This window comes from Acomys russatus, chromosome 13 (genome assembly GCF_903995435.1).
Source record: "Acomys russatus chromosome 13, mAcoRus1.1, whole genome shotgun sequence".
NCBI classification, from domain to species: Eukaryota; Metazoa; Chordata; class Mammalia; order Rodentia; family Muridae; genus Acomys; species Acomys russatus.
This window is the reverse complement of record NC_067149.1, coordinates 558951-573868: the sequence shown is the minus strand read 5'-3', so window position 1 is coordinate 573868 and position 14918 is coordinate 558951. Positions and strand designations below refer to the sequence as shown.

Genomic DNA, 14918 nt, shown 5'->3' with positions numbered 1-14918 from the left:
TGTCTCTCGTAAGAGGCGGTTTCCAGGCACTGAGCTCACGTTCCAGTGCCCCTTCTTGCAGCCCAGGCTCCTGTGTGATGATGCAGACTTCCACATCTGGGCCATTGCTGGGAACCTGGGGCCTGGCTTGCGAGCTCCCTCTGCTGGCAGTGTGGGCAGGCCTGTAGGAAGCCAGACTGACCTGGGAGCAGAGTGGGCGGGGACAGCGAGACTATAAAGCATTTGCAGGGCATGCAGGGTGTGACCATCAAGAATAGAGTCCGCATCTACTGGGAATGTTTAGGAATCCACAGATGAAAAGCTCATCAGCTTCTCCAGGCTCCTTGCTCTCTATCTACTTGGGTCATGTTTCTTCAAGACCCAGAATGAATTGATTTCCTGACTTCTTTGCTCTGCACAGCTCCTGTTCATCACTTCTCTTACTGACTTAAGATCTGTCCCTCACGTTTCTCTCTTCTCCTTGGGACCATGTTCCCAGGATTTAAACTACTGATATTTCCCACACCTTATCCATGTCACCGTAGGCTCTGTGTGGAGACCTTTCGATTCCCAGGTACCTGGAGAATCAGGACATATTTCCAAGAATAATTCTGACCCAAACAGAAAGAAACGCTGTGCTGAGCAAGATGGGGAGTTGCTCCCTGCAGGAGCAGGCGTGCCTGGACCACCAGTCCCCAGTCAGCAGCCGACAGTGTGACACCAGGAGTCTCTGGGACACAGAATTCAGTTTTTGGAGAACATACCACCCAAAAGTTAACAAGGAAGCTCTTGGGGTGAAGTATGCCCCTCTGTGTCAGGCTCAAAGGTCATTAGGGTCCTCTCCTATCCCATTTTAGCCTGTTTTCCTCAGGATTTAGGCCCAAGCTCCATAGTGCTCCATGTCTCTGTGTCCCAGACCCTGTGTGACTTAGCTCCTGCTGCCTTGGGACTTGGTCCAACTACCTCTGTCTCTACTCATTGTCCTCTATGCTGCAGCCACCTGGGCTTTCTTGCTGTTTGCCCCGAGCCACAGAATAGTATGTCTGCTCTTCCTTCAGCCCCTAGAGCCCGCTTCTGTGTCCATTCCAGGTCCTGGTTCAAACCACCCTATGACCTTAGCTTCCCTTCCCCAGCCACTCTGTCATGCCCCTCTATTTTATTTCTTGCATAGCCCTCAGCACTACTTTAAAATGATCGTGTTCACTGAAAATTTCCACGGTGCAGGAAGCATCTTGATAGATGTCTGTCCCTGATGCTATGCCTGGTATGCAACATGCACTGGTGCTTGCTGAATGAGTGAATTCGGGAGTGAATGAGTAAACAATGCAAGTGTCTAGGCGACCCCTAATGCTGTCCTCCCCTCTCCTCCCAGGCTGGCGGCCCGCATCATGTGGCGGGTGGAGAGAGAGGGCACTGGGCTCACGGAGGGCTGCCTGGTGTCGGTGGATGACTTGCAGAACCACGTGGAGCACTTTGGGGAGGAGGAGCAGAAGGAACTACGGGTGGACGTGGATACATTCTTGCAGTACTGGCCACCACAGAGCCAGCAGTTCAGCATGCAGTATATCTCACACATCTTTGGGGTGGTATGTATGGCCTTCCATGCCCTCTGGCACCGCTGCTTTGTCCTCCATGTCCGTCTCCTCCTGGTTTCCCTTCTTCCCCTTTGGGAACATAGAGTTTCTTTTTTTTAAAAAATATTTTATTAATTTATTAATATTACATCTCAATTGTTAGCCCCTCCCTTGTATCCTCCCATTCCTCCCTCCCTCCCACTTTCCTCCTACTCCCCTCCCCTATGTCTGTGACTGAGGGGGACCTCCTCCCCCTGTATATGCTCATAGGGTATCAAGTCTCTTCTGGGTAGGCTGCTATCCTTCCTCTGAGTGCCACCAGGCCTCCCCTTCCAGGGGACGTGGTCAAAAATGGGACACCAGAGGGAACATAGAGTTTCTTAGGTGGAAGGAACTCTGAAGCTGCCCTGCATGGGGACTTCTGTTTCTATGACAACAGCCTCTAGCCCAGGCAGCTGGAGACATGTAGTTTCCCTCTTGCTTCCCAGGCATAGCAGGAAAACCTACTATGAACCCAGAGTCAGACTCCTTAATGATCCCATTAAAATAAACCTGGGTTCTTCCAGTATGATTTCTCACTGTAGAGAGGCCATGATGCCTCTGGGTATTATCCAACTAAGAAGCTTCCAGAACAGTCAGGCCAGATTCAGGAGAGAAGGTCAGAAGTTTGAAAGGGACAGAAATGTAAAACAATGCCCTTTTTCTTGCTTTATTTATTTGTTCATTTGTTTGTTTGTTTTTGGTGGCGTCTTACCACATAGCCCAGGCTGGCCTTGAATTCCTAAACCTACTATATTCACCTCCTGAGTGCTGGGATACTGGTGTGTGCCACCTCTCCTAGTGCGGAGTATTTGCTCTGGACACACACACACACACACACACACACACACACACACACACACACACACACACACATACACACACACACACACGCGTGCGCGCGCGCGCGCGCGTACACCAGGTCTTGGACAGTTAAGCCTAGATGGATACTAAAAGGACTCCCGAGACTCAGATATGGAATTGAAGAGCCAACATTCCCATCTTTGGTCTGACTAGGCTAAAACTACTTTAAGTTTCAGAGTGGGAGGACTCTGATAAATGTGGGGCTCCCCTCTTGGCACTCATCCTGTGGGTCAATTGGAGTCATGAAGAAAACAGAACAGGGTTTGTAGACTCTAAGCATCTTCAGGATGAGAATGAGCTCTTTAAAAATTGTGAACTACACATGCTTATAATATATTCTGATTGCTCTCTCCACACCCCTATTGTTTCCTGACTATCTGTGTTAACATTCTGTTCCCTATGCCTACCAGTCCCTTTCCCAGGTTCTTGAGGCCTCTATCTATCTTCCTTCCTTCCTTCTTTTCTTTCTTTTTTTAAATTTTTATTTGTTTTTTGTTTTTTTGTTTGTTTGTTTGTTTTTGTTTTTTGAGACAGGGTCTCTCTCTGTAGCCTTGACTGTCCTGGACCCAATTTGTAGGCCAGGGTGGCCTTGAACTCACAGCAATCTGCCTACCTCTGTCTCCCAAGTGCTGGGATTAAAGGTGTGCACCACCACCCCCAGCTCTTTTTTTTTTAGGCCTCTATTTTTCAAACGTTTTCAACAACTTGGGTGATCTTCTGTACCAGATCTGTGTTTGTTGACTGACTCTTTTCTCTTGTCCTCTGAATAGATCAACTGCAACGGGTTCACTCTCAGTGACCAGAGAGGCCTACAGGCAGTGGGTGTGGGCATCTTCCCTAACCTTGGCCTGGTGAACCATGACTGCTGGCCCAACTGCACTGTCATATTCAACAATGGCAAGTGAGTGTCCCTTTATCTGGACTTACGCAATGGGGACTGGAGACCGGACACAGTTATCTGATTGATTTCAAGCAAATTCAAAGTCAAACTTTTAGACTTGAACTACCATGAATACTCAATGTTCAGCAACTCAGAGTCTCACTCCAGACTACCTGTGAGGAGAGGAAGGAACTGAGGTGGATGTTGAAGAACTCTATCCTGCTCATTTCTGCCCAGATGCATTAGATAATCATTAACTGCTGCTTAGAAACGTGAACTCTGGGATTATTTACCTAGAGCCAAAGTAACTGGTAGGAGTTTATGGTAGCTAAGCTTCCATAAGAAATTAGACAACACATTTGAGGGAGTTTACTCAAACAATTAATGAAAGGACAACTTACAGGTGTGTGGGCAGGATTTAAGAAGGGACCAGGCACACTGGAGAGATGGCTCAGAGATTAAGGGCACCACCTGCTCTTCCAAAGGTCCTGAGTTCAATTCCCAGTAACCACATGCTGGCTCAGAACCAGCTATAATGTGATCTGATACCCTCTTCTGTCCTGCAGCTGTACATGCAGACAGAACACTGTATACATAATAACAAATAAATAAATCTTAAAAAAAAAAAAAAAAAAAAAGGACCAGGCAAGAACTGAGGCACCCAGTGCTGAGCATACTAAGTCCTAGACTTAGCAGGACAAGGCAAGAAAGCTCTTACTGCAGCCTGTGGCTCCTGTGCTGAGCTGTGCCTCACAATGGTGTCTGCACAGAAGCTAGTTGCTGCTGGAATTGTGGGTTAACTTCACCCTTGCTTTCCTCCCCTTGGCCAACCTCACCCAGAAGTCAAAGAGCAGAGGCACCTGGGTGATGCAGTCCTCAGAGCTCAGCCCTTTGCCCCCAGGAAGGCACAGATCAAAGATACATGGGCGAACGCTTGGATCTTGGGAGTGGGGCATGAAAGGAAAGGGATCAATAAACAGCCTGGGGCCTGATCGTGCATGGCTCAGGCTGGGGAGACCTGGGGCTGAAGCCAGAACTAACTGCCTTTACTCATAAAGATGCTCTCTCTTGACATCTTAAAGGCCAATTTCAGCCGCCAAATAGTAGATTTATCCCTAAAACTTCCTTGAAGCCAGGGTCAGTGGTTTCTGGGTCTCAGCTGAGGACCAGCTTGAAGTGGCAACATAGCTAAGACTATGATTTCTTATTCCCTTCCTGGTTCTGACGTCAGCATGTCTAAAGGAGTTGAGAAAGATGACAACAATTGAAAAGCTGATTTTGGACTCGGGACAATATTTTCTAGCATGTCATATTTCTCTGCCTAAGCCTCTAGGGACAGTTGGCCTAGACTTCAGGGAGTGTTCTTAGAGGGTATGCTGCCCTGGTTTAGCCTCTTAGCACAGGGAGTCTCCTTTAGCCAAGCACAGCTTCTCGGTGGCCCTTCTGTAAGTGCCGGTGACCCAGGGCATCTCTGGCGTCTGCTGTAGCTTCTTTGCATCTACTAATTGTGAGTGGCCATGTGTCCCCTGGGTTTGTTGGCTTTTGTGCAAGAGAAGAGGGCATTACAGTCACTGCCTATCTGCCTACTACACCGGAAAAAAGCCTGGACCCGGTATTAGTGGCCCAAGTTTAACCACAGCAATGTGTAAACTCTACGTATGCAATTCAGAACGCTCCTCAGGACAGCCAGCCAGAGGCCATGCTTGTTTAGCCCTCATGCTTGTCACTGGGACAGTAAAAGCATCCCTACAGAACACTGAGGACCTGGGAAAGGAAGTCAGTTGTTCAGCAGTGAAACCTGTAACCCTATTTTGTAACCCTGGTCCAGTGTGCTTTCACCGTATCAGGTGGCATCCTGGCAGGGGAGCCCGGCTAGAAGGGGACAAAGTTGGTTGTGACTGTCAATGCTCTGATTGCGTGAGCCCAGAATGCCGTGCACTGTTCTGGCTGCAGTGGTATTGATTTCCTTGTGGGTGTCTGTTTTGTCTTTCAGTCATGAGGCAGTGAAATCCATGTTTCACACGCAGATGAGGTGGGTCAGTCTTTTCACACATCCCTGTTTCTCTGACCCATCTCCCTCCCTTGCCTGGTTTCCCAGGACCAGCCTTTCCTGACTCCTTGGCTGCTGTCATGTGTCATGTCCTGCACTGCAATGTCTTGGCTTCATTGAATAGCAACTTTCATGTACTTGAATTCACTGCTTCCTCCTCACCTACCTCCCACTTGCCTGGCCTTTGTTTTATTTTGTTTGCTTTCTTCCTTCCCTCTAGCTCCTTGCTTCTTTGCTTTTACCTCAAAGTGTGAACCTTTCTAGTTCCTCATTTTTTAGCTCCAAACTACATTGTCTCCTTAAACTCTGCTTACCACGAAAATAAGAACGCCCATTACTAACCCATCAAGGAACTGTGTGTTTGTCTGTAGACCCAGCTTTTTACCCAAGCTAAAAGCACCCAGAGCTGTGATATTTTGGTAAATATGTATTCATAGTATACTTTTTACTGATCAAAACTATGAACATGTGGCTTAGGCAAAATCTTAAGTTGAACTTAAAATTAAAAAAAAAAAAAAAAAAAAAAAGGAAACAAGAGATAGTTTATCCTGGAGCCATTTGGATGACCATGGCCTAGGAACGTAGATTTAGATTGCCTGAAGGCTTTTATTTTATTTTATTTTTATTTATTTATTTATTTTTGGTTTTCGAAACAAGGTTTCTCTGTGTAGCCTTGGCTGTCCTGGACTTGCTTTGTAGACCGAGCTGGCCTCCAACTCAGAGAGATCCATCTGCTTCTGCCTCCCGAGTGCTGGGATTAAAGGCGTGCTGCCAGGTCCAGCTTTATTTTATTTTATTTTTATACAGCTTCATAGAACAAGGAAAGTTATAGATCAAGGCAAGCTTAAGATACACTGGTCAGAGAGAAGGTACAGCAGGAGGAAGGAGCTTTTCTGTAGGCCCAAGATGCTATCTGACGACATGCTTAGCTTTTGGGCTAGTGGAAGCTAATAGTCTGCTAAGTTAATACGTTCTAAGAGGTTCCTATCTATAAGTCACAGGATAGTTAGTTCTGACACAGAAATGGGCAAGGAGTGGTTGTTCTGGAAGGCTGGAAGCAGCCTGAGATAGGATAACTAGCCTCCGGACCCGCAACATTCCAACCGTTCCACAGTACTGAAAGTCCACCAGGCAGTCTCTGCAGACAGCCCATTTTCAGGAATTTTCGTTCATAGTTCCCCCTGTTAACCAAGCATCACAGTTTGTGCATTTGAGGACATATGTTATTTATTAAATATTATATACCCTCATAGGTTAGGAAGGCTCATTGCTAGGCTCTGACCTAGACGAGGCCGAGTAGGGGGCAGGACGGAGGAAGAGATGGCAAAGGGTGTTAAGAAAGAAGACCCTGGACCATGTCAAACCTATTAACCATCATGATCTGGATCTGAATTTTTTTTTTTTTTACACTGTCTGTATCTGACATAACACTGACATGCGACATAGGATGACAATATCTAAAATGAAGTAATTAAGAACACAGTTTGGCCTATTGGAGTAAAAGCAACAGATGAAACAAACATTTCTAAAATAACCAAAGTCTCCATGTTTTAATGAGATTGCCTATGTAGCTCCCTCTGTGTTCACGGCTATTGGTACTCAATGTTTAAATTGTTGGAAAAGAACCTTAGGATGAATCACTGTAGTGCTGCCCCCTTTTATTAGTTAAAAAATAAATATGACTTAATTAACTTTAATCCTGGCCAATTGTGTTATAGGACATTTTAGATACTTACTAATTAATAAGCAGCAGTACTCAAGGTACAAACCATCATGAATGTTGTTATTAGAGACTGATGTCCTTTGTGTAATTTGGATAAGAGGAGTTAACCCAAATCTTTGGATATGTCTAACTAGAGTAGATAGAGTCAAAGTTTAACTTAGAAACTAAATATTTTGTTTTGTCCAAATTATACTGAACAATAAGAATATGTATTTATGTATTTATAATATATGTTCTTATAAAAACAATGAAAAACTTTAATCTTTCAAACATCACTTTTGAATAAGGTAGGGTATAGGGTAAGTAAATAGTCACAACAAAAAAGCATAATCAAACAAAAGAACACAATATTTTAACTTCATTAAAACCAAAATTATTTCTTTTCTCACTTAAAAATATATCAGGAGCCAGGCGGTGGTGGCGCATGCCTTTAATCCCAGCACTCAGGAGGCAGAGGCAGGTGGATCTCTGTGAGTTCGAGGCCAGCCTGGTCTACAAAGCAAGTCCAGAACAGCCAAGGCTACACAGAGAAACCCTGTCTTGAAAAAACAAAAACCAAATAACACCAACAAAAAGAAAGAAAGAAATATATTAGGTAGAATAATGGATATTATAAGCAATTTTGAACATCTAATTACAAAAATAAGTAAGAAATATGAAAAGTGAGAGAAACATTTAGTGACTTGGAGTACTTGCTTGCGGGTGGCATTGGAGATAGACCGATGCTGCACGTTGAAGTCCACATTAATGTGCTCTCAGATGATGTGAGGAGCTTCCCTGTCTCCTAGGAGTGACTTAGGAGGACCTGGATACAGTCCTCATCTCTCAATCAGAGTGGAGTCTTTGATGTGATTTTTTTTTTTTTTATTTTTTTTATTTTTTTTTTTTGGTTTTTCGAGACAGGGTTTCTCTGTGTAGCCTTGGTTGTCCCAGACTCGCTTTGTAGACCAGGCTGGCCTTGAGTTCACAGCGATCTGCCTGCCTCTGCCTCCGGAGTGTTGTGATTAAAGGCGTGCGCCACCACCTCAGGGTGTGATGTCTTCTTTTTCTTCCAGTTGATAGCATCATCTGGGTTTTTGTTTTTTGAAGACTCTTTAACTAATTTTCATTTGTAATTATGAAAGTTAATTTTGACAGTATTATACATTATTTGTTTATCGGCTAGAATAAATTTTATTGACCTGGACTCACATGCCATTCCCCAGTGACAGGGTTCCAGTGGGGAGGACCAGAAAAAAGATGAAAAGATAAAAAAGATAAAGAAGCTGGGGTCAGGTGATCTGGCATAAGCGATGTCTTATGTCAACAAGGTTTACTGAGAAGTACAGAGCCTTATATACAGTTTGTTGGAGAAATATAGACAGAGTCAGCAGAAAGTATCATATAATCGGACAAAGTCAGCAGGAAGCTGATCACAATATTGCACAAGGGGAAACACAGGATATCTCATGGGCATCACAGACCCAGCACACAAGGCCTTGAGGCTGACAACTCCTGTCTCTTCAGGGAGAAAACCCAAGTTCCCAGGGACTGAAACCTTCAGTCTTTGAGACTCTGACTCCAGCCCCAAGCTGTACCCCACTAAACCTGCCCTTGGCCAAGGACGTGAAGCTAGGCTCCATCTGTCCTTTTATCAGGGCCTCTGAGAAAGCCTTGGGTTGCCTGGCTCTCAGCATTTTATAAATAGGTTTAAATATTTGTCCAGCAAAACAAGTTTCATAATCACTCTTTAAGTTAGGAATATTCTAAATAGGCATAACTCTCTAAACAGGTGTGTGTGTGTGTGTGTGTGTGTGTGTGTGTGTGTGTGTGTGTGACCTGCGATATGAGTAATCATCTAAGTTAATTTATATCTTCAAGCAATAGGGACCATGTAGTAGAACCAGAATTGGGATGAGGATCAGGGAGATAACATCTTGACCAGAATTAACAAAACAGATTTAAAACTTTTATTTATTGTTTTTAAGTGTATGGGCGTTTTGCATGCATGTTGCATGCAGAGGCCAGAAGAGGGCGTCAGATCTCCTCTTAGAGAAGGCTGTGACCAGCCATGTGGGTGCTGAGGGTTGAATCCAGGTCCTGTGGAAAAGCAGCCAGTGCTCTTAACTGCTGAGTCCAGATTTATATTTCTTAAATTAAAAGGACAAAAACAAAAACAAAAACCCCTCAGGTTAATTGTCCCAAAGAAAGGTTTAGGGCCACTGGCCATCTCTGTCTGTTTTACCTATGTGGTCATAGCGACTAAACATACATTTTGTCACTTATCATTATTCTGTTTCTTAAAGTTTCAGTTTGACTATGAGCCAAAATGAAGCTCAGCCAACTTTAGTTTAACAACTTTAGTTTACATGAGCATTTACTTATAAGCCAATTTGGCATTAAGTACATTTGTAAAAATAAACTATAACCATGTGTAGACAGATAGTCTATATAAGTAATCATACTAGTGGGGGGCGAGGTCCCCCTCGGTCTTAGACCTAGGGGAGGGGAATACGGTGAAAGCAGGAGGGAGGGAGGAATGGGAGGATACAAGTGAGGGAATAACAATTGAGTTGTAAATTAAAAATTTAAAAATGTAAAAAAAAAAAAAGTAATCATACATAAGATATTTTAATAAGCTAAGATTTCAAACATACTGTTTGTTGTCTATAACTCTCATTACAAAAAGCAAACATCATAGAGATCTTTAGAAGACACATGTCTCTTAATTACAACTGTAATTAAGAAAAAAAAACCTTAGACTTAACTGTCCTTTAAAAATGTTTTGAAGAAGCTGGGTGTGGTGGCACAGGCCTTTAAGGTCAAGGTCCCTACCGCTTAGGGACCTCCTGGGGCAGTTAAAGACAACCACAGGAAGCCATGGCTGCGTCCCCTCAACAACACGCCTTGGGGTTTACACCGAGGCCCATCTGCAAGCATCTTGGTGAATTTCTCAGGTCTGTTCTGTGACAGCTGGGTCCTGTTAAACATGGGTTCTGTGTTTCTTTGTTTCTGTTTTTCTAACAAGAAACCCACTGAATGTTTTGAAGAACCAGCTCGCCTCCATCTTGAGCTTAAAAGCCATCTTATAGTAAAGACAAACCAGATTCATTCCTGTTTATGATTAAACCTCTGTCTCTCAAGATTTGGGCTATGCCGCACCTGTAACGCTAACTATGTAGAAATAATCTTTTTTGTGCCCTGTGTGAAGGTTGTCCTTATATTTTTCAAATGCCGATTTCTGCTCTGGCAGAGATCTGGTTACAGGCCTGGACTTTGGTGTCATTATTATAAAGCATGTACTGCCTTAGTATTTTGTAAACATTTTTCTCCATCGTCTTCTGATTGGTCAGATAAAGAAATAGATGGCCAATAGCTGGGCTGGAGAGTTTAGGCAGGAACAGGCAGTACAGAACCATCTGTAGCTAAGGTTACAGGTGGGGCGTCGCCCAGTACTTGAGAAATAGAGACTTAATCATAAACAAGAATGAGTCTAGTTTGTTTTCACTATAAGACGGCTTTTAAGCATAAGATGGAGGTGAGCTGGTTCATCAGTAGTAACAACAGATGGTCTGGACTCAGTGGGTCCATGCCTATACCTGGCTTCAGTAAGGGCGATTCCTCTGGTGAAAAGTGGATCATGCTCATGTTGTGGCATAGCAATTATCAATTCAAAAACCAGAGCTCTCCTCTTAAAGGGACTAAGAACTAATTTATTCTGTAGCCATTTTGAGTGATCATGGCCTGGAAATACAAATTCATGTCATCTGAAATTCCATAGCCCTTGAACTTTTCTTTTTTCTTTTTCTTTTTCTCTTTCTTTCTTATTTTTGTTTTGTTTTGTTTTGAGACAAGGTTTCTCCGTGTAATAGTCCTGGCTGTCCTGGAACTCTCTTTGTAAAACAGGCTGGTCTCAAACTCACAGAGATCTGCCTGCCTCTGCTTCCTGTGTGCTGAGATTAAAGGCATGTGCCACTGCGTCCGGCCTCTTGGCCTTTTCTTTCTTTTTTTAATATATATTTTATTAATTTATTCATATTACATCTCAACTGTTATCCCATCCCTTGTATCCTCCCATTCCTCCCTCTCTCCCATTTTCCCCTTACTCCCCTCCCCTATGACTGTGACTGAGGGGGACCTCCTCCCCCTGTATATGCTCATAGGGTATCAAGTCTCTTCTTGGTAGCCTGCTATCCTTTCTCTGAGTGCCACCAGGCCTCCCCATCCAGGGGAGGTGGTCAAATATGGGGCACCAGAGTTCATGTGAAAGTCAGACCCCACTCTCCACTCAACTGTGGAGAATGTCCTGTCCATTGGCTAGATCTGGGTAGGGGTTCAGAGTTTACTGCATGTATTGTCCTTGGCTGGTGCCATAGTTTGAGCAGGACCCCTGGGCTTTTCTTAATGATGACCACATAGGTCTTTTGCTTGGGCTGGGCTTAAAACCTTTCAGGTGGATTTAAAAAAATATTAGAGTGAGGGGCAGGAGTGGTTGGTTTATCTGTGGTATACTGCTAGTGATTTTGTCCTGGGCAGGGGTTCTAAACCTGTAGTGTAGAGGTCAAAAGCACATAGGGCGGTAGGGCAGGAGATTCAGGAGTTCCAAGTCAACCTGGGTACAAAGTGAGTTTGAGACAGCCGGGGCTACACAAGACTTTGTTTCAAAAGAAAACAAAAATAACAAACAAGAGTGGGAAAAAAGCAACTCTCAGCGCCTCCCTGGTTCTAAGGCCCTGTGGCTCTAGCTGTGTTCTTAATGCCTGCAAGAAGCACTCGGATGGGTTGCTTGCTTGCAGTTTGGTTGGCTCCACGTAGAATGGTAGAGTACTGATGGTGGAAGGGATCTGAGTTCCAGGGTGAATCAGACTTGCCCAAGGAAGCTGGGTGGAGGAAAGAGCAGGACTAAGCTCTCAATTCTTAGCTCTGCAGTGATTTTTTTCCCTTATGGTTGGAGAGACAGCCATGGGTGTTGGGAACCGAACTCTTATCTTTTGGCTTGTGAGCCTAGCCTTTAACGGCTGAGCCGTCCTTCCAACGCTGCAGTGATTAGTCCCTGCATTCTGAAGATCGATAGTTTCTGATGTACGGTGGTTTGGCTTAGCAGTTTTTATGCTTTATGGTAATAACAAACATGTAATGATATAACTGTGATGCTTCTCACCTTTAGTATAGTGATAAACAAACTATGGGAGACATTTGTTCTTTCACTATACAACGGGCTTTGTGCTGGCTGGTTTTGCCTAACTATGTTCCACTGAAAGTGTTCTGAGTACATTTAAGGCAGGCAAAGCTAAGCCATGATGCTCAGTATGAGATGTATTGAATACATGCTTCTGGTGGTCTCAACGTGTCATGAATTTTTGGGGACACACACCCTGCTGTGTATTGAGAAGCATCTGTAGCGTAAAATGGGGTGGAGATCTATGGGTTCTCTCTTCCCCCCTCACTTCTACACCTCTTCTCCTTTCTTCTTTTCAGTCCTAGGGATTGAACCTAAGGCCTCAGCTGTCAGACAAGCAGTCTACCACTGAGCTATAGCCACAACCCACTTTCTATTTCTTATTTTGAAACCATGACGAATTTGCCCGGGCTTGCCTTGAGCCCTGCTGTCCAGGCAGGCCTTGAACTTCTGCTTTAGTCTTTAGTCTTTGGAGTAGCTGAGATTACAGGCATATTTTTATATTTAAGTGACAAAGTTAATTTGTTTTGGAAACTCTTTCCCCTCCCTTCCTGTGTTCTCTCCTCCCCTTGTTCTCTTTCATTTTTCTCCTCCTTTCTTTCCTTGCCCCCAACCCCTCTCTTTTTCTTTCTTTCTTGGTACATAACCCAGGCTGGCCCTGAACTTCCTATGTAGCTCAGGCTGACCTCCAATGCATAACCCTCCAGACTGCTTGGATTATAGCATGCAGTACCACACTCACTTGCTTTTTATCTCCCGGCCCGACTATTTGAATAATCTGATGTACCTGAGGTCTTGCTTGGGAAGCTGAGTTTCTGAAAATACTAACCAGTTTGTCCCTGTCTCACACGGGACCATGATATGTCACCATGGTGGCTAGCTTTGTAAAGAGGTCTAGTGGGGGAGTTCATCGTCCCCAAAATACCATGACCAAAACATAGACTGTGGAGTCTGGGCATGTCGCTCAGTAAGAGTATGCTTCCACTTTGCTGTCCTGTTGTGCCCAGGCACTAGCTATCTACTGTCCTCACTGGCCCAAGAGAGACTCACACAGGACATTTCAGAACATTAGTAGGACCCTCCCCTGAGTCTGTCACAGACCCAGGAGGCAGCTGAGAGCTGTCAGTTGTCAGTCTGCCGGGCACAGAGGGGACTAAAATTTTAATCTTGGCTCTGTCTTCTCAGTGTTCTGGGATCTTGAGGAAAATGGCTTATTTCTCTCATGTCGGCAGCCTTCTCTGTGCAGTGAAGGTCCTCTACAGCTTGAAAATATCCGGATTCTCCGCAGAGCAGTGAGCAGGAGCAGGTGGCCGTCCTCTCCAGGGACGTGTCCCTGGAATGCCAGAACTCCAGCACCACATTTAAATTGTGGTCTACCAGACAGCCAGTGTCTGCAAAGGCATCGAGGCAGCTGACTTCCGTGTCCAGTTTCTGCCGGCCGACTATAGTATGAGTGGGAGGAACAGAGGCAGTTAGTCATTCTGAAGCACAGTCTTGGCCCCTCAGGTCAGCGTTCAGCCATGATGCCTCTGAGACTCACAGAGCCTATGCCCCTCTGGTTATCATATCATCCCTTGCACTCTTATCTCATTCTTTGGCTTTTTGGACCAGGGCACTTCATGAAATACTGGGTCTAGTTAGTGTGCCAGTATTGTCCTTGTACTGTTCAGTGGGCTTCTGGGCTGTGTGTGTGTGTGTGTGTGTGTGTGTGTGTGTGTGTGTGTGTGTGTGTAGTGGTTATCTCAGAGCAAACTAATGTTGAGTTATCAGTAACACGAACATGCAGATTCCTTTGTACAATATAGAGTTTAAGTGTAGAAGACAGACTATGAAAAGTGCCCCATTCTTTCTTTCTGCCTCTTTCAGAGGGAATGAAGGAGCAAAAGGAGAACAGTGCGCAGGCTTTCCAAGCTCTGTTCAGTTGTGTTTATACACAGCCATTCTCTGTCTTTCCCAGACTTTAGTGCTGGGAGCCAAGCCAGGGATTGTATGTTTAGAAGCCCTCTCCTACCCAGGAACACTCCCAGCTCAGCCCTTGACATTAGCACTTGTCCTCCACTTACAGGAAAGACTTTGGAACCTTCAGTAGCCAACCTGGATAGCAGGGCCAGCATATCCCCGCCACTCAGCAGTTTGCTTCCTTCTCTTGGCAGAAGACATGGAAAGGAGTGCATTTGGACCTTTCTGGGGGTGCTGGGGTCTTGCCTTTCACGTGATGCCTGACAATCTTTCTGGGAAGCAAGGACCAAATGTTTCTGCCCAGCTTTTTGCCATTCACTCCCTGGGCAGTGAGACTCCAGGCAGGCGCTTGGTGCTAGGGAAACACAACTGAGGACTGAGCATACAGGCCTTGCCCCTCCCCCTCCTCCTTCTCCTCTTCCTCCCCCTCGCGCACTCCTCTTGCTGTCTGACTTTGTGGTGGAGAGGCATAGCTGAGAGGCACTGTGCTGGCTTAGCTGGTTGGACATCAGTCGTTCAGGGGCCTTTTAACTCCAGCACCTTCTTTATTATTATAAAGCAAGGTGGGTAGTTTTCCAAGTAATTGGAGGGCCAAGTCTAGACTGGGGGAAATTAAAAAAAAAATACTGCTAATAACAACCACAGCACCATTTTTGAACAAACACAGAAGTACACCAGGCTAACAGTCACAG

The 14918-nt window shown here is 44.9% G+C and overlaps 1 protein-coding gene across 2 annotated transcripts in view; it reads left to right on the top strand.

Annotated features, from left to right (window-relative positions):
* The window catches only part of Smyd1 (SET and MYND domain containing 1), a 46147-nt gene that overhangs the window by 17776 nt on the left and 13453 nt on the right, over window positions 1-14918 (top strand). The window contains exons 3-5 of one of the 2 annotated variants that reach the window (XM_051154687.1): window positions 1352-1565; window positions 3227-3357; window positions 5330-5368. In XM_051154687.1, the coding sequence (XP_051010644.1) occupies window positions 1352-1565; window positions 3227-3357; window positions 5330-5368 (384 nt within the window). The remainder of the gene's footprint in view (window positions 1-1351; window positions 1566-3226; window positions 3358-5329; window positions 5369-14918) is intronic. The other variant, XM_051154688.1, reaches the window with a different exon arrangement.